The following is a 24162-nucleotide window of genomic DNA, read 5'->3' as shown; positions in this document are numbered from 1 at the left end:
CACAGGCACACGATTACACACTTACTGTTACACGTCACTGTTGGTTCTCGTGTGTTTGTTCACTCCTCAACGTCACGTAGGAATCTGTTTGTGACCGCGAGAAAGTTATGATATGAAATCACAAACCGCCACAAAACAGATCAAAACAGAGCAAATATAAAGCGGATTATTTTCCTTGCCAGGAGGAGTTTACGAATAAATTGTTTTTATTTAACAGCAATGTTACAAATGCTAATGAAACACTGAAAGTACCGGAAACTGTTTTAAATGAAGTTTTTCATCTGTGTGACTAACAACGAACACTCTTTTACTATTTCACTTGAAATAGTGTTTATTGCCGAAATGCCTCAGAATGTGAATGATGTGACATTGTAAGTAGCTTTACTGTCAAACATAATAAAACTTTGTTGCATTAGTCAGTGTTATTGCAATAAATATAAATATTAGAGTGGATCTTGTTAAAGGCAAAAGTGAAATAGTTTTTATTTTAGACATTTTAAATGTAATCAAACCAGTCAGGTAATGATTAAACTAAACTACACTGTGCAAACATCTTTTATTTCCAGTAAATTCAGTTATTTTTGTATAATTATTTTTGTAATATTACTTTATTGGGTTCAGTTGTTACATTTTCAAAAAAACGTTTTAAATGTGACTCCGGCTACTTAATAACCAGCAGCTATTGTAAAAACTTAAATAATTACTGGCAAAATGCTGACATTTCTTCGGCCAAGTACATCAATAACTTTATGCCGATTTAAATGGGCGAAATGATGATGGTATTCGTAGTTTCTACTTTGCTGCAGCTCTTTAGTCCCAACATGCTGATCTGAACAAACACATCATCCTAAAAACCTCATTTTAAATATCTTCAGTTCACACGCCGCTGTGTGACGCGTGAGAGAGGAGAGAAGGTCTCACAGCTTCATAAACCTTCAGCAGCTCAACAAGAAAATGATCCAGGGTGGCTGGAAATACTCAATCGAGATGTTCCAAGATGTTCAGTCTGAAGAGTTTCGCCTGCCAGGAGATCCTGATTAACTTTCTCTCGTAACACTGCAGCCTGATAAAGCTCAACACTGTGTCAGTCGCGTTTTACTTCCAAAACAGCCCCGATTATACTCCGGCGGTTTATCTGCTGGATCGGATCACACGGGCCAGTTTTCACTCCCTGCATGCATAATTCAAGGCCACTGGCCATAAATTCTGCTGCCAGGTCACACTTCTATTCTATTCTATTCTATTCTATTCTATTCTATTTGCACGGGATTAGTATATTTACTGACATTACAGCTGTCGGTCATCAAGTCTCCGCACGTTGCAGCGTCCACGGTTCTCGAGGTGTGTGGTTGTCGTGGCAACAGTAAATATGTCGAAGCAGCGGCGTGACTTGAGAAGAGTGAGCAGTATTCTCAGGTTAAGGGGCGTTTGTATTAAGCCTTTTGAAAGATACGCCGAGAAGAACATGTGGAATTTTTACTTTACAAACAACAGACATGGCTCATTCGCACGGGATTAAGATCACAGACATCCACCGCAATTATCCCACGGTAACGCCCTCAGTAGGGCTTCAGATTAGATTCTGACTCTGAAGACCAGAAACACTCAGAGCTGCAGTTGTGGCGATGCTCTGAGCCATGCAGTCATCTCGCCCCTCCGTTCTTCACTCGTATCCACTCTTTCACTTCTCACGTCAACCTTGAAGAAAAGAGATGCTCACTGGCCGACTCAAAGCGTCTCGCCAACAAAGAGGAGCCACGATGAAGAGATAACTGTTCACTGTTTGCTGATGGAGCGCGAGCAATTCGATTAAAACCAGACTGGATGAACATTGCGTCGTGTAAACAATTGAATGGGATTAGAATGGATTAGGAGGAAGTGGTGTAATCCTGTTAATGATACAATCAGATTTAAGGTAAATGACGCATCAGATACCTTCCTGCAAGCTTTGTGCGCATGTCTGCTCGGTGGCCACACTTGGTTCTCCAAACTAAATGTCGTTGACTGAAACACAACGAGCTCCATTAACAAAGTGATCACATCCGCATGAATGGCTGAAGTCTCAGTGCAAAGCATCATGGGATTGATCCACTGACTGGAATGGATGATTGAGTGCATGTAAATATCAATCCGATTTTTCTTATTTCTTATTATTTTTTTTTTTTTGGACTCTTTGTGTCAATTATGTGACAAAATGAAAAGTAGCCGTGAAGAAAAGGCTTGTGTCTAATGTGTGTCAGCAGCAGGCAGCAGGCTTCTTTTCTCTCCGATAATAAATCTAATGTCATTCGGCCCCGGGGGAGCCCAAACTGTAGCTGGTGAGTTAATAATTCTCCCTTAATACTCTGTGACCACGGAAAAAAGGAACTAAGGCAAACAATGTGTTGCTTCCTAACACGAGGAGCGGCTTTACTGGATAAAGGCGCTTGTGTTGCTGCTGCTGTCCAACAAATCCAGCCGGACAGCTTAACCAACAAGTCTGTTTGTCGTTTAACAACGTGTGGATTTCATGCACACCAATAGTGAGCTTATGGGTTTAAAATGAAGGTGTAGAAATGTGCAAGATTCTAAAAGAGGACTCTTCTTTAATTCCAGAAAACAGCAGAATAGGAATCTTTGACATTTGGTGTTTAATTCAGTATTTAAGACCTGCAGCTGGATGGAAAACTCATTTTCACATAGTTTGATAAAGGAGCCATAACTGCAGCGACTTTATCATTAAATAACTGAATGCATATTTCTTCTAATTGTCACAGTGTCATTGTTGTCTGTGTTGTTGGTTCTGTTCTTGATACACCCTCTTTTTTATCATTATATAGTGCTCTGCACTGTGTTTTCAGTGTCCCTACAGTGTATCTCTGTGAATCCTATGGCTTCCATAAGGATGATTGTGGGTCACGTTATTCACAGAAAAGCTTTGCATCACAAGTCACCTAAAACCTTGATCCCTTTGATTTCGCGCTAAAGATGAAGTTCTCACGAAAATCTCCCCCTGCAGGAGTTTTATCTCCATGATCACCGCATGTGGTGATGAAGAGCCGCCTTGTCTCTGAGCCACTGTGAGCAATAAGGGAAAACACAGAAATCCTTTTGCTCTCTGGCTGTTTTAACGTGGTTTTCTGGGGGTGGTGATGGTGCAGAGCAGCCAGGCCGCAGTTTGTCAAGAGGGGAGTAGTTTTGGATTTGCCTCGCTCTGCTCCACGTGTGGATAACGACCGAGGCTCCGTTTACATGACAGCGTTTCAAGTGGTTTCTTCCTACAAACGTGAGTTTTTCCTTTCCACTGTCCTTTCTAACCCGAACCCGCTTATGCTTGCTCATGTGGAATTGTTGGGTTTTCTCTGTAAAAGTGCCCTGAAATAAATGTTTGTATCTGGCATTATGTCAATAAAGTTGAATTGAATTAAATTGAACTGAATTGAATTGAATTGAATCGAATCGAATCGAATCGAATCGAACTGAACTGAACTGAACTGAACTGAACCGAACCGAACCGAACCGAAATGGAATTGAATTGAATTGAATTGAATTGAAAACTTTGGTAGTGATTTGAGTGTCCGTTTCCATGACAACGGTCCTCAGAACCACTTAAAAATGAAGCTTTTTGACAGCGGCTCCTAAAGTGGAACTTTTCAAAAACAATACGACTCCGTCGTCGATTAAACAAGGGAACCCGCGACTTTCTGCAAACGCTCGGGCTCCGACGAGTTGTAGATGAAGGACACGCTATGACTGCGCATGTAACTGTAGTAGCAAGTAATTGTGCACATGCTCAGCAGTTGAACAATGTTTCCAGAGTGTCATTTGGGACTTGGTACTTTTATTTTGACAGTCACCATAACAATAATCCAACTTGATCGTCTGTCCACTAGAATGTCCGTGTTCTCTTATTGTTAATGTTTGGAGCAGATTGGTCTCTGCTGCCTGTGTGTGTGGTTTCATTACAAAAACAAACAACAGCACCAACTAGTGACCTAACTACAGTGTTTTCAGCACTTCTGCCGTTTCCCTGGAAACTGACATCATTTTCAAAACATCACTGTGTAAATGTGACAGTTTTCTGAAACGGAAACACAAAAACGATGTGTTTTTTTCTTGGAACGCTGTCATATAAACAAGGCCTCAAGCTGCTTCGCCGTCAGACCGCGAACAATTTTTCAATCATTTTATTTTGCAACGTAAGTAAAGCAAAAGGTTTTGCACTTTGAGAGTGGAACTCGTGGAATCAGCTGTAACCTCACTCGCGCGTTCTCATTTTGCCACCGTATTTTCTTCATTCATGCAGTTTGACCTCATCACGTCAAAATGTATTTATTGGATGCACACACACACACACACACACACACACACACACACACACACACACACACACACACACACACACACACACACACACATACACACACACACACACACACACACACACACACACTCACGCGAGTCCTGGAGATGCTCTGCAGCGGAGAGACTGGAACAGAATGGAATTTGAAACGTTTTAGCCAAAAATGTTTCCATGGTCAAGGTGTTTTTTGCAGAAACGTTTCAGATTCCGTTTTGTTCTCCAACTGCGCGGGTCAAGACGGTCGACTGATGCCAAGTCATGAAACGACGTCCATACGAGGAGTTTCATCCAAACCGACTTCATATACTGTTTGTGTTTGGAAAAGTGGATCCAAAAACAGAGCAGACTCTCCGTTTCCTTTACGTGTTTGTCCGTGTCTGTTTGTCGACGCTCAGCTTTGTGTTCACTACAGCTATACGAGAGGTGGGCGGTCCCATCCTGAGGGTCTCACTCCTGCATGTTTTCAATGTGACTCGCACCAATTTATTAAATGTGTCACCAGGAAGAAGCAAGAACAAAAGGAGGGTTGGGCTTCCTGCGATGCTGCTCCACCACCAGGGTTGGGAAGGTTACTTGAAAACTGTGATCCGTTACAATTGCAAGTTACCTGTCAAAAGAAGGAATCAGTAACTTACTCTAATTACTCAAATAAAAAAGTAATGTACCAGAGTACTTGGAGTTACTTTTGGATTACTTCACCAGCAAACATAAAAAATAAAGACAAGAAAGAATAGAATGTGTCATCTGCTCAGTGTATTGATAAATCTTTATACACAGTATACACAAACTGCTGTGTATAATATTGCTCTCTCTCTCTCTCTCTCTCTCTCTCTCTCTCTCTCTCTCTCTCTCTCTCTCTCTCTCTCTCTCTCTCTCTCGTTGGTTTTAATGTTGTTGTTTTTTTTTCCGGACTAAATATAAATGTTTGAGAGGCTGTATCTGGCAGCATAAATCACTGATTGATAATAACTGAACATCCCACTGGACCTGCTATTGAGTCAATGAACAGACTTAAAAAAAGAAAAGTTATGGTGCATTTAGCCCCAATCAATACCTAAAAACATGAGATCCTCTAAACGTATTGAGAATGGCTGACTACCATCCACACTAGTAATGGTACTGGCAGGTTACTGACAGGTTAGCGAGTAAATAAAACTAGTTGACAGAGTCCAGGTGTGTGTCAGTGAAAGTGAGCGGGTTGTTTCCTACCTGGAGGACAGAACATGAGAGGAAATCACTGCAAACTGGACGTTGGATCACAAATTCCCAAGAAAAAAGCACCGAGCCAATTGTTCATTTCCAGGGTTCATTCTGCCATGGTTTTCTAACATTGGTCCTGAACTGAAGACCACATCTCTAAATGGACCCACTGCCTCCTCTGCTTTCACTAATCCAGGTGCTCCTGAGCTCATCGGGAGTTTTATCTGGATTTGATTGAACCGATTTGAACCACGATCAGTTGAGCTCCTCTGATTCTGGATGCTTTGAGAAACATGCACAACATGAACTTAACTGTTATGGACTGTGTTTTCTTTTTCAATGACTGCTTTTAAATTTAGTTTTCATGAATGGACATACAATGCTCATTCACGACTGAAAAAATACGCATTTGTCTCCATGTAACAGCTCTGATGTCTGTGTTGTGCAAAGTTATGATGTCACTTGTTTTTCTCTGTTGAATTGTTTTATACCAGATATTGGGAGAATTCACATCTCATTTGCAGCCTACAAGATGATTTCCAAAAATGTGACAAAGGGAGGAAAGTCTCAAAGCCCATTTGAACCGAATGCCAAATGCAGTTATTCCTTGGATATTGTGAAAATAAATGCAATTGATGGTGCAAATGATCAAATACATGCATTTTGATTTACAGGGTGAATTTACAGCCATTCGTTTAGCTTATTACATTAAACATTTCATTTTTTCTTAATTCAAACAAATCAATCCAGATAGAACATAGTCTCAGTAAAATCTATTCCACAGTTTATGGTGTTTGTCTATTTTTCCCGTCTGTTTTCACAAGTGGTTTACTGTAGTTTTAGGACGCGAATAAGTTTTTTCCATAACGTGCCTCTCATCAATGACCTCCATCCAGTTCCTCTCGGGGGCGTCGTCTTTGTGCCATTCAGTAGTTCCACTTCTCATTCATTATTCAATATTATGTTAAAACATTATCCTGGATGGATGGATGGATGGCTGGATGGATGGATGGATGGATGGCTGGATGGATGGCTGGATGGATGGATGGATGGATGGATGGCTGGATGGATGGATGGATGGATGGCTGGATGGATGGCTGGATGGATGGATGGATGGCTGGATGGATGGCTGGATGGATGGCTGGATGGATGGATGGATGGCTGGATGGATGGCTGGATGGATGGATGGCTGGATGGATGGCTGGATGGATGGATGGATGGCTGGATGGATGGATGGATGGGTGGGTGTTTGGGTGGGTGGATGGATGATGGATCGATGGATGGATGGATGGATGGATGGATGGATGGATGGATGGATGGATGGATGGATGGATGGATGGCTGGATGGATGGATGGATGGATGGCTGGATGGATGGCTGGATGGATGGATGGATGGCTGGATGGATGGATGGATGGGTGGGTGTTTGGGTGGGTGGATGGATGATGGATGGATGGATGGATGGATGGATGGATGGATGGATGGATGGATGGATGGATGGATGGCTGGATGGATGGCTGGATGGATGGATGGATGGCTGGATGGATGGATGGATGGGTGGGTGTTTGGGTGGGTGGATGGATGATGGATCGATGGATGGATGGATGGATGGATGGATGGCTGGATGGATGGATGGATGGGTGGGTGTTTGGGTGGGTGGATGGATGATGGATCGATCGATGGATGGATGGATGGATGGATGGATGGATGGATGGATGGATGGATGGATGGATGGATGGATGGATGGATGGATGGATGGATGGATGGGATAACAGAACTGGAAACCCAGCAGTGACACTTCTTCTCCACACTGTGTAGGCCACAGGGTGAGACGGGGCCTCATGTGTTGGGCGTCCTCTGTGTCCTCGTCCCCACCGGCCCACATCCTCCCAGCAGCAGTGGGATGTCCCAGGTGTGTTTCCTCTTGGCCTTGCTCATGTTCTGCGGCTGCACAAAGGTATACGACCGACGTCGATCATGATATGAACGTTACATCTCATTGATATGCCGTGCGTTCCCTCGAGAAGGAACCTTCTTTAAAACGGACTCGTTTCCCTCCAGGTCTCCTCTGCCAACTCTCTGGAGCTCGTAAAGGAGAAGTGGAGCAGCTACAGGAACCAATGCCTGGACTACCTCAACACTACACCCCCGGCTACAGGTGAGACGGTCTCCTCCCAGCATGAGCTCCAGTCAGAGCGACGTGCAGGCAGGCAAACCGATGTGCTCCTGTCTGCAGGGCTGGTGTGTAACAGGACCTTTGATTTGTACGCCTGCTGGCCAGATGGAGCTCCGGGGACTATGGTCAACGTCTCCTGCCCCTGGTTTCTGCCATGGTATCGTAAAGGTGTGTGCATGAGGACAGTATGTAAGGTGTGAGTAAGACTGCCTTCAGTACAGTGTGATGAATATAAAATCAACAGTTTCCAGTGAGACCAGTTAGGGTGAAGGCCAATCAAAGCCATCATGACACACTGTTTTTAGTGTGAAAGCTTATTGCACATTCCCCATTTCTGTTTTATCATTTCAACTTTGGAGCACTTTTTCATGAAAACATGACAGAAATCAAAATGCAGGAGTGGACAAAAGATCAGGAGGAACAAAGCCGGGTCAGAAGCAAGGAATACACAAAGTGGACTCCCAGGCAGAAGTCAGGCGCTGCTCAGACTCCTGGTGTTGTCGAGAAAAAGAGAGAAAAGCGAGCACTCTGCTCTGGCTTGTTTCAGACTCATACTGGCATTTCAACATAGGGAGAAGCCAGAAAACCACATGCTGGGCAGATTTTGACACATAACTCCCACAGTCATGCTGAGAATAGTGCTAAAAGAAATACAATGCAAGGTGAATTGTAGTGCAAAACTGTAACACCATTGTACGTTTTTATTGTAAACGTGCGAACACACAACCACTAAAGATTTATTGTTTGTTGGATTTGATATTTTCATTTTCCTTTGTCCGCAACGTGACCACGCAGTACATTCTATTTTAAACTCAATGACCACTTTGTTAGTCTTATGCACTTATGCAGTCTAAAGTGTTTTTTGTACAAGATAAGGTCATGCTGGTGTTAAAAACATAAATACTTAATGTGAGGACAATCATGTCAATTCACATTATTGTCCATCAAAAACCCAAATCTTAAAGGGGTCATATAATCCAGCTTTTCAACACTTTCACATGGTCTCGTTAGTCCAACAACATTATATTTAAAGTTTACTGCCCCAAATCCAGCTTTTCCTTGATTTTCCTCCATTTGAATATTGGATCATATGAGCTGCGCTCAGAATCTGCTGTGTCTGTGTGAGCTGGACTGGCTCCGCCCACACATGCCCATCTTGGGAAGAGGAGGAAGTACTTCTTCTGACTGAAGTACTTCAGTCCCCCGGTGACCCTAAATAGAGTTTGATTTCTGGTTGGCTTGCCAGGGAGAGAGATGACAGGCTTTCTGCACTTCTGGGGGATGCGGACGATTCTTCGTGTTGTAAAACCGTCAGAAAGTGAATTTTGCATAATATGACCTCTTTAAGCTGATTTTTTATTTTTTTTTTAAATCTAACAATACAATCATGTTACATTAACTTCTCTCTTACGAGCTCGAGCTGAAGAGCTATATTAGATTAGATTAGATTAGATTAGATTAGATTAAAGTAGAGGTTGATGTGACCACATGGGTTCATGCGTGTTATCTGTAGAAGTGGATCATAACTGTATTTGCTCAACGAGAGTTTTGAAAACATGTGGAGGACAGTTTGTCCGCTTGTGTGATGTGATATTTCCCCACCAATTACTAATTACTTGTGTGATTCTCCTGACTGGAACTCTTGAAACTCTCTGTCTGAATGGAAGCTTTCCCACGCAGCTCATCACACGTCCTTCACACGCAGTCCAGTGAAACTGCCTGACGTTTGAGTGAGGTATTGAAACGAGAGCCGTGTGGCTTCAGAAAGGAATCGTTTTGGCCCGAAGGCCAAATATTAGTCAGATCTGTCACGTTGATCAACCTGAGGGCATCGAGTCTTTACATCATGCCTGAGCTTCAGCTCACTCGTCACGCGGTGCTTTAGGAGGATTATTCTTTATCTTTATTCTTAACCCTTCAAATTAAGGAAAATGGTCAAAACTGGCAATAAGCTGCGATGTCTTCATGTCTTGTGCAAATTATGGTCTGTCTTGTTAAAGCCGGAGTTTTACTAAAGCTTGAACATTGACCTTGACCTACATTCTTTGCCGTTTTAAATGTAATTTTAACAATGTATTGCATTTTTTTCACCAAATTTATACTATTTATTTCATCTTATTGCTTTTAACTTATAGGTACCTGTAGGTTTTTTTCCTTGCTATATGTGTAAAACACAGCGACTCAGACGTTTTAAACAGACCTGTCATCAATACCATCATGGTACAATGTCAGTGTTCCTTTATTCAAACCCGTGGGTAGATTGTTTTTGCAGCTCTGTGATGCATTCAGTGCGTCATTACAATAAACACACAATTAACCAGACGGGCAAATACTTGGTCGAGTGACACAGAAAAAACAAGACAAACGAGACATGTTTCTCAGTGTTCCACCATTCACCAACAAGGAAACTAAGACAAACTCATAATAAATAGGATCCGAAAAGAAAAAAACAAACCGCAATAAAAAATAAAAAAGAGATTTTAAAAAAGCAGTATCTGGTATAAAAGACCAGAATAAGAACATACAGTAAAAGAGTCACAATAATAAACAAAGCTAAGAAATAAAATCCACCTCCAATGGTGTGTGAATGTGTGCGTGAATGGGTGAATGTGATGAGCTATGTAAAGCGCTTTAAGGCGCCATATACTGTAAGTGAAGTCCGTTCACCATCACCATTTAAAAGGAGAGATTTGAACCGGCAGCTCCTTCTACTTGATATCCACATGTTAGATCTTCTAACAACGTCCAGCCGTCATTTGGACGAAGACGGCCAAAAACATAGCGGACGTGTTGCTCAAAGCCTCTAAAATATGTGTAGATTGTCCATCACTACTATTCACTGGCTAATTTGACCTAAATCCTTCTTTTTTCTCTGAAATATAGCAAATGATCATCTCAAGAACTCAAGGGGCAATTGACTTCCGGTTTTGTTTATTATGTCCAGTAACAAGCAACGTGATTGGCCAACTGATACCACATGGTATATATGTTTTGAAAGGCGGCCTCTGATTGGTTCGTAATTCTCTGACTCATCCCGATGCGTTCAAAAGCCTAAAGAGAGAGGAGGAATGTCCTTTCCAAGATGCTGAGGAATTATATCTGTAGAATCCACACAGGTGGGACTAAATCTACGGACCTATGATTGCTCTAATTGTTCATTTCTAAAATGTTGCCACATGTTTGGATAACTGCACATCATTCATGCTTTGTATTGAAGAATAAAATATTACTTGCTGTGAAAATATTGATTTTGATATAAGTATTGATAATCATGCTTGTTCTCTCACTAATTTATATGTGACTGTGACATTCTGAGGTCTTTGGACTGAGCTATAGGAGGGCTGCAGAGAACAAACATCTAATATTCAATTAAAACCTGATAAGAGGATAATAGAAACTATTTCACAGTTCAGTGTCTACAGGTGCTCAGTTATGTAGTGAAGTTTGGAGTGAGGAGAGTCAGGTACAGGTACAGGTACAGGTACAGGTACAGGTACAGGTACAGGTACAGGTACAGGTACAGGTGGAAGCCATCACCAATGAAAAGAAGCCATAACCTTAAAAGAAAAAAAAGACAACATCCAGAAGAAAGGATACGGGATGCATCAACAAAAATATCAGTCAGAAAGGAACTACGTATATTAGTGTTAAGAAGCGCGAGTCGCCGACCGAATCCATTTTGGACTCCCAGATTTTTGCGATGGACACCCGAGACTCCAATTTCTGCCTGAAACCACGATACAACGTCACGCACAACATGATCTCATTTTCCATTCAAATTCAGACAGCGCAGAGTAGAATTAAAGTTTCTCAAATTAAAAAAAAGAAATGATCTGGAACAATAAAAAAGCCGGCGTGTTCAGGCACAGTGGAGTGTTGATGTGTGGAGAGAACTCATTAGAAACAAAGAATATTTCATTCTGCATTTCCACCTTTGACTTTTGATTTCCTGTCGAACAATGTTGGTCATTAATTTAGCAGGTAGAAAGTCCCCCTGAATGATCCCAGAATGTAATCTCATACGCTGTGTGTTTGTGTGTGAACAGTCAAACAGGGTTTGGTCTACAGGGTCTGCAGTGAAGACGGGAGGTGGGCAAAAAAGAACACCAGCGAATGTGAGGACGACCCCGGGGAGGTGTGTGTGTGTGTGTGTGTGTGTGTGTGTGTGTGTGTGTGTGTGTGTGTGTGTGTGTGTGTGTGTGTGTGTGTGTGTGTGTGTGTGTGTGTATTTTCTACCTTTGGTCTATCAGATCTGTTCGGAGCAGGGCTGGGCGATTTGGCATAAAAAAAAAAAAACATTGATGATTTTTTTAAATAAAAGTTTGAGTTTTGATTCTATTTTTGATTTTTTTTCTCGATACACTTAAAAACGAGTGCAGACGTCAGATATATTGTCAAAAGTGCAAAGTTATTGCTGTGATTGTCCTCGGAGCTAAAATGCACATAAACAATCCCAAAAATAAAAAGTAAACAAGGCGCTGTCTTTCAACAAATTCAAGCTTTAACCGGGTTTAAGCAAAAGCAACTACGGGAACCCACAAGGAATGGTAGAACGGATCGAGAAAAAGGCCTAAAAACTGTGGGGCGAAAAAAACTTGAATTTGCACAATAGAAATAGTTTTTAGGTACAAATTCAATAAATTTATTAAAACGATTTTTTGCCCAGCCCTAAAGAGATTTTTTTTTTCTGAGGTGTTCATTGGAACAAGTTCATGCCAGTAATCTCTCTCTCTCTCTCTCTCTCTCTCTCTCTCTCTCTCTCTCTCTCTCTCTCTCTCTCTCTCTCTCTCTCTCTCTCTCTTCTCTCTCTCTCTCTCTCTCTCTCTCTCTCTCTCTCTCTCTCCCTCCATGCAGCAGCGTTATGGCCGCCTCCTCAGTCAGCTCCGGGTCATGTACACGGTGGGCTACTCTCTCTCTCTGGGAGCTCTGCTGTTCGCCCTCGGGATTCTCATCACTTTCAGGTAAAATATGCAGAGCTGCCGGCAGAAGGGATGGAAAGAAATGAAAGAAGGGAAAAAAAGAAATCAGAAGAGATACTATGCATATGACTGAAGAATGTTGTGCAACTTCGTAGTAATATGATAAGAAATGAAGTAGGCATACATTATTAATCTCCTTGAAGAAATTCCTTTTTTTTTTACTCAACTAGTTGTAGGACGTGGCTGATCAATCCATTCATTGATCTTCTGTACCAGTTTGACCAGCGAGTTCATCCCAGCTGATGAGAGCAGGTTGCACCCCAGTCCAAACACTCACATATTCAACTTGTACATATATTTTTGGAGAGGAAACTGGAGTACAGGCAGAAAACCCACACACAGGGAAAACCTACAAACTCCTCAAGCCTGCGGATTCTCTCCTCGTACACCGGCGTGCAAACCACTGCCAGAACAATGAGGAGGAAAAACACACTGAATTTATGTGAAGTTTGATTGAAAATGCCATATTGCAGTTTTTCGCGAGAAAAACGGACAAAGTTTGAATTTAGGAGTATTGAATTTGTTAACACGTAACAAACAGGACGACATTTAGAGCTCGATAAAAACTTAAAAATCAAAGTGTAATAAATAACTGGAGTGAAATGGAAGAATCACGGGAAGTCCTGGCAGATGGAAAGAGTTCGTAAGGGAACAAGACGTAATACAAATGGAAGAAAAAAAAATGTGGAAAATGCAAATTAAATAAAATTGAATGAAACAGTGAAGAAAAACACAGAAAGTGGAAAGATTCCACACAGTAATAAATAAATAAATAAATAAATAAGAATAAATCCTTCAGCTGCAGAAAATGTTTCCTCTAAATAATGAACCTCATACTTGGACGCTGAGCGTTGTGTTATTCTTTAATATCGATGGGTTTTAAACATAGAACAGCGACACACAGAAGAGGAAATGTAGAGAAACTCAATAAATGTATTGTGTCTGTATGTAAATGCGTGATGAGAACTCAATAGAAAATAAACAAGCAGAACGTGCGTTTCGCGCTGCACTTTGAGAGGTAATGAACCGTCGCTTCTTCTTTTCTTTTCTTTGTGGCACAAAGGGACAAAGATTGAAAGCAACGCAGCTTTATCTCGCCCTTTAATGAAACCAAACAATATATAATGAAGTTTAATACACGTGAAATGTGTTTCGTGTGTGTGTGTGTGTGTGTGTGTGTGTGTGTGTGTGTGTGTGTGTGTGTGTGTGTGTGTGTGTGTGTGTGTGTGTGTGTGTGTGTGTGTGTGTCAGGAAGCTGCACTGCATGAGGAACAACATCCACATGAACCTGTTCGCCTCCTTCATCCTGCGCGCCGTGTCCATCCTGGTGAAAGACGCCCTGCTGACCCTCACACTCGACCCCCGGAGCGGCGGCGACGCTCAGGCCTGGGTCAACATACCTGTAAGAGCACACGCATCACACACCGCTACACACGCCGCTACACACGCCACTACACATGCCACTACACACGCAGCTTTTTCTAACAACATCCACAATACACAAGCTCCGCGGGTGATTCAAGGTCAAAGGTCAAAACTACAGTCAACCTTTTACAGGTGGTGAACGAGTGTTAATCTGCTTATGTAGTAGTGGACTTCTCCTGGACACCCTTGTGTTGTGTTGCATTGTTTTGTGTTTTGTTGCGTTGTGTTGCGTTGTTTTGTGTTGTGTTGCGTTGTTTTGTGTTGTGATGCGTTGTGTTGTGTTGTTTTGTGTTGTGTTGCATTGTTTTGTGTTGTGTTGCGTTGTTTTGTGTTGTGTTGTGAAGCGTTGTGTTGTGTTGTGATGCGTTGTGTTGTGTTGCAGTTTTGTGTTGTGATGCGTTGTGTTGTGATGGGTTGTGTTGTGTTGCATTGTTTTGTGTTGTGTTGCGTTGTTTTGTGTTGTGTTGTGAAGCGTTGTGTTGTGTTGTGATGCGTTGTGTTGTGTTGCATTGTTTTGTGTTGTGTTGCATTGTTTTGTGTTGTGAAGCGTTGTGTTGTGTTGCGTTGCGTTGTTTTGTGTTGTGTTGCATTGTGTTGTGTTGTGTTGTGTTGTGTTGTGTTGTGTTGCGTTGCGTTGTGTTGCGTTGTGTTGTGTTGCATTGTTTTGTGTTGTGTTGCGTTGTTTTGTGTTGTGTTGTGAAGCGTTGTGTTGCGTTGTGATGCGTTGTGTTGTGTTGCATTGTTTTGTGTTGTGTTGCATTGTTTTGTGTTGTGAAGCGTTGTGTTGTGTTGCGTTGCGTTGTTTTGTGTTGTGTTGCATTGTGTTGTGTTGTGTTGTGTTGTGTTGTGTTGTGTTGTGTTGCGTTGCGTTGTGTTGCGTTGTGTTGTGTTGCATTGTTTTGTGTTGTGTTGCATTGTTTTGTGTTGTGTTGCATTGTTTTGTGTTGTGATGCGTTGTGTTGTTTTGTGTTGTGTTGGATTGTTTTGTGTTGTGTTGCGTTGTTTTGTGTTGTGTTGTGAAGCGTTGTGTTGTGTTGTGATGCGTTGTGTTGCATTGTTTTGTGTTGTGTTGCGTTGTTTTGTGTTGTGTTGTGAAGCGTTGTGTTGTGTTGTGATGCGTTGTGTTGTGTTGCATTGTTTTGTGTTGTGTTGCATTGTTTTGTGTTGTGTTGCATTGTGTTGTGTTGTGTTGTGTTGTGTTGTGTTGTGTTGTGTTGCGTTCACTGGAGATGTATCTTACATTATGTTGTTATTGATTCAGGCAACAACACCAGAGTTTATGTTTCGGAGCTGAATCAATAAAACTGAAGGAAATAACAGAAACATTAAAACAGATTAATCTTATTCTCCACCCTTCTTATTATTCTAGCAGTAATTTAACAGCTCATTTCTATGAGACACTAATTTCAAATTAAATGTTTTTTCCTTGTTGGATAAGTTAATTTAGTGCAAAATTACAAAAAGGCAAGAAGATCCTGTAAGAACTGCTCAAGATTTAAGTCAAATGTGTGATTATATATGAAAGTAAAAGGTGTTTTAACGCTCTGGTCTGTATTAGGGAGTGATTTTCTGAATGAAAACATGTACAGTGAGCCTGAACGTCAGTCTGTTAGTGTGTCGGTTCTTTTCGAGGAAAATCCGAGCTTCTCTCAGAAGTGAGTTTCTTCAGGAATTAACAATCGTTCATCTTTTCATCTTCGAGGAAAAATCAGACAATAAAAGAAAAATATCGTCTCTGAGTCAGTCCACGTTTAGCTCAGGCAGTGAAAAAGATATGAGACCAGGGTGGAGCGGCTTTTCAAGGAGTGAGCGGTGGAACCCTCGGCTCATTGTGCGTGTGTGTGTGTGTGTGTGTGTGTGTGTGTGTGTGTGCGTCCCGTGCGGTGGTCAGGCCGTGACGTGGTGCCGCGGCGCCATGGTGATGATGCAGTACAGCGTGATGGCCAACAACTACTGGCTGCTGGTGGAAGGCATGTACCTCCACAGCCTCCTCGTCATCACCGTGTTCAGCGAGAGGAAGTTCTTCTTCATCTATCTGGCCATCGGATGGGGTGAGAGCCGACACGAATGCATTCACACTGAAACTACCGATCATTTTAATTGATTGTATCTCCGTATTGCATCATGAAGACCACAAGTGAGCACATCTGGGAACTTCCACTGGCGTGTGAATGAGTGAACGTGATCAGCGAAGAGCTTTGGGGACTCAAGCAGCGGGATGGCGCTAAACAAGGGAAATCCATATAAACACAATCACTAGTTTTTGCTGTACTTTGGAACTTGTGTCGCCACTGAAAGATGAGGTTTGAAGAATTCATGAAAATATGAAAACGTCTGCTTTAAGCTTTTCATAAACGCACAAATCTTTTGCAAGAATTCTGCATGAATCATATTTCTTGTCACCTTTAAGCAATAACTTCAGAATCCAGTTGAGTCGTATCCTTTACAATAGATTTTTTGGGAAATATACATGACCTCTTCTAATAACTTTTAAAAAGCCAATAAAGGGAAAACACCACACATAAAGTCTGAGTGTTGGAATTATAGGTCTCAAAAGTATTGAAATAAGTATTCTATGAAAGCTCAACACATGGCAGGTTTACATGTACAGCGGTAAATGACATTATAAAGCACTTTGATGTGTTTTACACACATAAAAACACGTACAAATAAGATCAGAGCAATAAGATGCAATAAATAGTATACATAAGGTGAAAAAATGCAATTCATTGTTAAAATGACATTTAAAACTGCTAAGAATATAAGTCAAGATGTTCTGATTCAGTCTTTAAAGACAGAGATTAAATTCTGGGTCATTTACAATAATGAATGAATCTAAAACTGCTCACTGGCAGGTTTCCTTCCTTAATATCGTGCTAATCTGTTAAGCTGCTTCTCTCTCATTTCACTCACTGAAGCTTCATTCCACAGAGATCCAGTCAAACTTATTCTAGTTATCACATCGTGTGTTTCTCTATAACATCACTCCACATAGAAAAACACTCAGATTAAAAGGAAATCATTCGGCCGACTGTACTTTTATTCAAAACCCACATTTAGTCGTCTGGTGGTTCTTCCCCCCCCCCCCCCCCCCCCCCAACAGTTCAGTTTCAGCCTCTATCGTTTTTTATTTACTCAACAGGAAACAACTGTTGATCTATAAAGAGGATACGGGTCAAGAATGTATTTACCATAAAACAAGATATACTGTATATGTATACATGTGTGCATGTTCTTCTGCACAAATTCCATCTGATCCTGGTTTGATTCAGGATGTGTGACGTTCAATGACATGATCTCACATCAGCTTCTTCGGAAGCTACTTGAAGACGAACTTGTTTTCAAACTTGTTCGGGCTCTTTTTTTCTGTTTCTTTTCAAACTGCAAACAGCAAAGGAACATGCCCGTTGTTCTGCGTCCGATCGGGAAGAGACGAGGGTGCGACACTTTTCCTGTGACGTGTCAATGTGCTTTTACTTGTGATACACTTTGCCTCAAAACCACAACTGACACCAATCATTTGTGGGGCTTTTCCCACTGGCTCGTCCTCGACTCACCCCCATTATTAGGCGTTTCCATACGTGTCAGTACCAAAGTGTGTGGAGAAGTCGCCGAGCTGATGGCCGCCAACAGACGCCTCCACCCACACCGAGGAGGCGCGACATTCAATATAATACCACCTGATATAGTACATTGGAATTTGGTCGAGGCGAGTCGTTTTGAGATGAGTATTGCCAGAACTGTGTACTAGGAAACTGGTAAACTTTTCAAGTAAACTAAACTAATCCCCTTGGGGAAGTTATTATCCTCATTGAGGGTCAGGATGAGGGCCCCACGGTGGTGAAACGTCTCCTGTGAGCTTCTGATCCCCAGTCCACTTCTCTAACCTCTCAAACCAATCCCAATCAAGGTAGGCCCTCCCTTTGACTCCTCCCACTATTAGTCAGCTCAGCTGTGGCACATGGCACCGCGAGAGGAAGTACTTCCTCCTCTTACCAAGATGGGCATGTGTGGGCGGAGCCAGTCCAGTTCACACAGACACGGCAGATTCTGAATGCAGCGCCTATGATCCAATATTCAAATGGAGGAGAATCAAGGAAAAGCTGGATTTGGGGAAATAAACTTGATTATGACGTTTTTGGATCGATGAGACCAAGTGAAAGTGTTGAAGAGCTGGATAATATGACCCTTTAAAGACACTTTGAGATGTCGAATCAAACCTGCAACATTCTGATTGAAAGACAACCGCTCTCCCAACAAAAACATGACTCTGGTGGGACTCGAACCCACAACCTTTGAATTGCTCCTCAGGTGCTTGACTAGAAGTCCAATGCGCTGTCCATTGCGCCACAGAGCCACACGACATACAGTGAAGGTGTGGACTTCCATGTCCTCTTTAAAACAAAACCGTTCCCTCGTTGATTCCTGATCGCTTGATTGGACGGTCAGTTTGCTCACAGATTCATCGGTGCAGTCGGCATCGTCAATCATCTCCTCATACAAGAACACAAAGCTCTGACAGAGAGTTTACATGTTGGACCAAATCTCATCAGATACAAGTGTTTTGAATGACGGGATTTTGTTTAATCTGATAATCAGTGTCGGAGAAAAACCTTCCTGTGCTGCAGGATAATCCATCAGTCTGTTCAGGAGGCTCAGAGGACAGAAATCACTTTCAGAAACAGCTCCCTTTTTTAAAACCCTTAAACTGAACCACGTTCAAAGGAAAAACAGATCATTTGTGAGTGAGAGAAAGCAAAGCTTGTTCTGTCAGATCTCTGCTGCGGATTAAACCAAATGTACAAGAAGCTCTCAGCTCACACGGCGATGCGTTCAATACAATAACACTTTACATTCACAGTCCTTCTTCATCAAAACCAGGATTGTTGCACAAGAGTTCTTCTTAAAAGGCTTCTACTTTTTGTTCACATGATCACTGGAAGTCTCTAAGGAAGCCCCGACAAGCTGTGTGTGTGTGTGTGTGATGAAATTGGACTGTGTGTGTGTTTGACATCTCAGGTTTCAAAGTATTTGTTTGAGTTTGACTGTGTAAGTTTGCAGTGATGATTTATGTATTTAGGGTTTTAAATGTGTTAATTTGACATGCTTTACGTACGGCATCCTGCAGGGTGATGTTAATCTACAACCTGTGTCCTCCTCAGGTGCCCCGCTGATATTTGTGTTGCCGTGGATCACAGTGAAATATCTCTACGAGAACGAGGAGTAAGTCTCAGTCTCTTGCTTCATTTCTTCTACGTCACACGCAGATGTTTGTCTGTGACATGCTCATCAATAGGTTATATTGAACCGTGTGTGTGTGTGTGTGTGTGTGCGTGTGTGTGTGCGTGTGTGTGTGTGTGCAGGTGCTGGGAGAGGAATATCAATATGGGATACTGGTGGATCATCCGTTCTCCGATACTCTTTGCTTATCTGGTAAGACTGCGTGTCATTTTCTCTGAATATCCTCAATGTTCTCAAGTGTACAAGTCAGTGTTACAATCAAAGTTTGAGGTTCCTTGTGTACTTCATCCAGTTTTCAGCCGAGAATTAAAATGTAATCTCTCTGAAAACAGAGATTCTGACTGTTTGAGCTTCATAGTTTTATTTATTGTACCCAAAGTTTAGTTGCTATACTTAAAATTATTATTTTAGGGATTAAACTACGGTAATACCTTTACTCTTTTCTGTAATGTGAAATGCTTGAATGCATCTTACCACATGTTTCCACATGCTCGGCATGATCAATCTTTTTGTAAAACCACATATTAACCAGTCAGAATATAACAAATAGTGCTGTGAAAAATAACGCGTTAATGTAATTAATTGATTTGAAACATTTAACTCGTTAAAAAAAAAAAAAATTCAGTTTGATTTACTTCCATTTTTTTAATTTAAATTCGCTTATCAGAGCAGCATGTGCAGCGTCTCTGGGCGCAGCATCACGACTACAGAGCAGCACAACACCAAGTGGAATAATATAAAGGCAGAAAGTTTCACTTTAAAAAGTTTCCTGACGGCGGATTGAGAAAGTAAAAGTCATTAGATTTACTTTGGGAAGCTGAATTTGAAGACCACAGAAGTAATTCTGCAGCGAAACAGCGGGTTGCCATGTTGGCTGACCAGGAGCCACCAAACTGCTAAAACTGGAGGAAATACTGGTAAAATATTAATTTATCCTCTTTCTCTCTTTCCCTGGCTCTCCTGTGTACTGTGTGTGTGTGTGTGTGTGTGTGTGTGTGTGTGTGTGTGTGTGTGTGTGTGTGTGTGTGTGTGTGTGTGTGTGTGTGTGTGTGTGTGTGTGTGTGTGTGTGTGTGTGTGTCTGTGTGCTGTCTCTCTCTCTCTCTCTCTCTCTCTCTCTCTCTCTCTCTCTCTCTCTCTCTCTCTCTCTCTCTCTGGTACTACATTTTATTATTGCCACTTTGTTCATGTAATAAATTTACAACTTTGTTTCTTCAAACATTCAAATTCTCAAAGTGGTGGACCTGCACTCTAACAAAACACAGACTGATGTTAGATGTTTATTAATTAATCTATTTATGTTTTTATTATTTTGCGGATCTTGGAGATAAAACAGTTTCACCAAAAGCTAAAAGGACGTTATAAAAATAGTCCTTGATTTTGTATATAGTCTCTGTGTGCTGAGTCGACATTAATTCCGTGGTTTTACCTCAATAAATATCCATTACAAACTTCAACCTTCATTAGAAAAACAATGCGATTAATCGCAATTAATTACAGAAAATTTTCCAATTGATTAGTTAATTATCGATTGACAGCACTAATAACAAATAATAAACTATTAGGTGTTGGATGCACCATCACTGTGAAATACTTTCAGGTTTTGAACACACACACACACACACACACACACACACACACACACACACACACACACACACACACACACACACACACACACACACACACACACACACACACACACACACACACACACACACACACACACACACACAGTGGAGGAATTCCCTCTTGTATGTTTCCTGCTTCTCGTTCCCATCGAGACAAACAGCGTTATGGATGGACACACTTAAGAGCACACTGCACATCGCAACCTTTGTGATCTTGTGCAAAAGCGTACGTGTACACACACACACACACACACACACACACACACACACACACACACACACACACACTGACAGTCAGAAATGTCCATACCATGTCCACTTCCCGGATGGTGGAGGCCACACTGCACTGTGCTGTGGAAACATTTTACATTTCACTGTAATCACTTCAGTTTGAAGTTACGTAACTCATGAAGAGTCATCTGTTGCTCTACAAGGATGCGAACACAGTGTCGTTCAGACACACACTCACACAAACACTTCTGTCAACACACAATACACACTTTACCAAACTTGGAGCTCTGATAACACGAGTGCAGAAATAATGAATGTGTTCTGTCGTCTAAGAGGGTTCTGCACTGGATCAGTGTGAGCGTGTGTGTGAGATGAGGACACTTAAAATCTGTTTATAGTGTCACATTGGGGAACATAAAGCAGAGCCTAATAATTTTAGTCCATTCATTTTGTTCTAAATGTAGACGTGTGTAGTATTATGGGCTGTAGAAAGTCTTCAGAAGACGAATGGAAGGACAAAGAAAGATTTGCCCAGCCGTGGATATCCAGGGAGCGTTTCTCCCAGTATTTATTATCATGCTTACCCGCATTCCTCAATTCCATTTTCAGATTAACTTCTTCATATTCATCCGAATCATCAAAATCCTGATGTCTAAACTCAGAGCTCACCAGATGAGATATACCGACTACAAGTTCAGGTGAGAAATGTGTTGGTGCTGGAGTCCAAAATGTTGTGGGTTTTTTCCCTGTTTTTTTTATGGTTTCCAGTTATATTTACAACTGTTTCTGTCCAGACTGGCGAAATCCACTCTCACTCTCATTCCTCTGCTCGGGATTCATGCCATCCTCTTCACCTTCGTCATCGACGAGTCCGTCCCCAAAGGCTCAATGCTGCGGCTTATTCGCCTCTTCTGTGACCTCCTGTTCAACTCCTTCCAGGTTTGAACTCATCCATCCATCCATCCATCCATCCATCCATCCTAATGTCATTAAAAAATACGTATCAGCCAATATCTTGATTAATGAATGATTGATTAAAAATATCCTTGTGTTTAATTAATTAATTAATCCATCTTCCACTCCAGGGTCTGCTGGTTGCCATCCTGTACTGCTTTGTCAACAAAGAGGTCAGAACCATTTGCCTTTTTCTTTGTCTTTTTCCCTTTACTGAGAAGACTTTTACAACATTATCTGCCTCAATCTTTACTTTCATATCTCTAAAAGCTCCTTCTTTTTTAAACTTGCGCTTTATGCATTTACAGTTCCATCCATCTGCTATCTCAGCTCTTTGGCAAGGAGAAGAATCTGTCTGATGAAGAGCTCTTTGTCTTATTGAATCTTCACCACTATCTGCTCTCCCTCTCTCCCTCTCTCCTCTCTCTCTCTCTCTCTCTCTCTCTCTCTCTCTCTCTCTCTCTCTCTCTCTCGTCTGCCAGGTTCAGTCGGAGATGCTGAAGAAGTGGAAGAGGTGGAAGCTGGGTAAAGACATTGACGAGGAGTACCGCCACACCCACAGCCAAACGCCGCACGTGAAGAGCGGCAGCATCGCCACCGGCAACCTGCCCGACCTTCACGACAACAACGGCAGCGACCCCAGCGGCGACTCGCCCGGCCCGGGCCGAGCCAACCGAGGCCCGTCCTGCTCGGCGGCGCCCGAAGAAAACCGCCGGCTGGTCGTCTGCTACAGCAACGGCACGGGCAAAGGCGGGCCCGCCAAAAACCCCAGACACACCCTGCGGTTCTGTATCCAGCCGTACCGAGGCACCGCCAGCCACGCCAACACCGTGACCGAGGACGTGTGTCTGGAGGAGCGCGTGCAGTACTGCTCAGGTCCAATGGGAGGAGAGGAAACTAACGTCTGACCACGGCCGTCACAGAAACTCTCTCTGATTGTCGTTGTGTCAGATCAGTGTTTATCGTTCGCCAATAAGAAGGTCGAGTGGGAAGAGGAGGAGGAAGGAACCCACTCAGACCGCATGACACGACAGGAAGTCCTGTTCAACGGTTCAGTGGACAGAGCTGCAAATCAAAAGTTACCGTTTTCAGGACCTTGAGGAAACAAATAAAAACTTCAAACGTCAGGAATGATCAACTACATGAAAATGAAGCTGTTGGTGTTCAGTGTGTGTGTGTGTGTGTGACTGCGGTATGAAACCATCTCACCTGAACGGGGTGAAACATTCTCACGTCGTCACTCTCAAATGTTTCCGGTACTTGTTGTCAGCTTTTTAAAACTGTCCCTCTTATGGAGGGAGTTGTGGAGCAATGCATCGTGGGAAAGGAGAGAAAGGCGAATCAGAGCGACTCATAAGAGGCCGCTGACAGGCGGAGAGAAGTCTCACACAAGACGAATGCTTTCGTGAACAAAGTCAGCGCGCTAATGTTTAAATTATTCAGATTTTTAATAAGCAAAGCCAAACAAGTAAATGATGATAAATCACAGGACTTACATGGATTTGAAAGTATTAAATCCTTTTTTTTTTTTTTTTTTTTTTTTTAAACCTCACTCTTATTGCAATCTGTCTTTCTACAGTTTAAAATGTGTCTGAATGTATATGAGCGGTGGAGAAGAAAAACTTATTTATGTGTATATATGTAATGAGAAAAGCTTATGTGGGTTTATCCAAAACCTACGTAATTAATTTGCTTTCCTGCAGATTAAAAAAAAAAAGAGATAAAAAAAACGACACACGATGCACCGGCAGTTACGAGGATGAAAGTTCAACTTGAAAAATGTGATTTTGAATGTTGTATTAAAGTCGAAGTTATTCCTCAAACACACTGTTACAGTCACTGTCTGTGCAGCAACTTTAATTATGTACAGATTAGAAAATATATATATATATATAAGCCAAGCCATAATGTGTGCTTTTTTCATCTTGTATAGAGAAACCATTTGTTTTTCTCCTCTGAGGACGAGATCTCGGCTCATATGTCACAA

The 24162-nt window shown here is 42.0% G+C and overlaps 1 protein-coding gene across 1 annotated transcript; it reads left to right on the top strand.

The window, feature by feature from the left end:
- Nucleotides 1-7443: 7443 nt before the first annotated feature.
- gcgrb (glucagon receptor b) lies at nt 7444-23881 on the top strand (the record flags this gene model as incomplete). The annotated part of the gene is made up of 13 exons (XM_080464364.1): nt 7444-7497; nt 7602-7698; nt 7777-7884; nt 11763-11851; nt 12571-12677; nt 13947-14097; nt 16012-16171; nt 19283-19343; nt 19484-19553; nt 21831-21919; nt 22016-22160; nt 22307-22348; nt 22658-23881. 13 exons carry the CDS (start codon nt 7444-7446, stop codon nt 23081-23083), a joined length of 1599 nt encoding a protein of 532 aa, XP_080320490.1. The 3' UTR covers nt 23084-23881.
- Nucleotides 23882-24162: the final 281 nt, after the last annotated feature.

This window comes from Lipophrys pholis, assembly GCF_963383615.2.
Source record: "Lipophrys pholis genome assembly, chromosome: 5".
NCBI lineage: Eukaryota > Metazoa > Chordata > Actinopteri > Blenniiformes > Blenniidae > Lipophrys > Lipophrys pholis.
The sequence above is the reverse complement of the archived record's forward strand: the minus strand, read 5'-3'. Positions and strand labels throughout refer to the sequence as shown.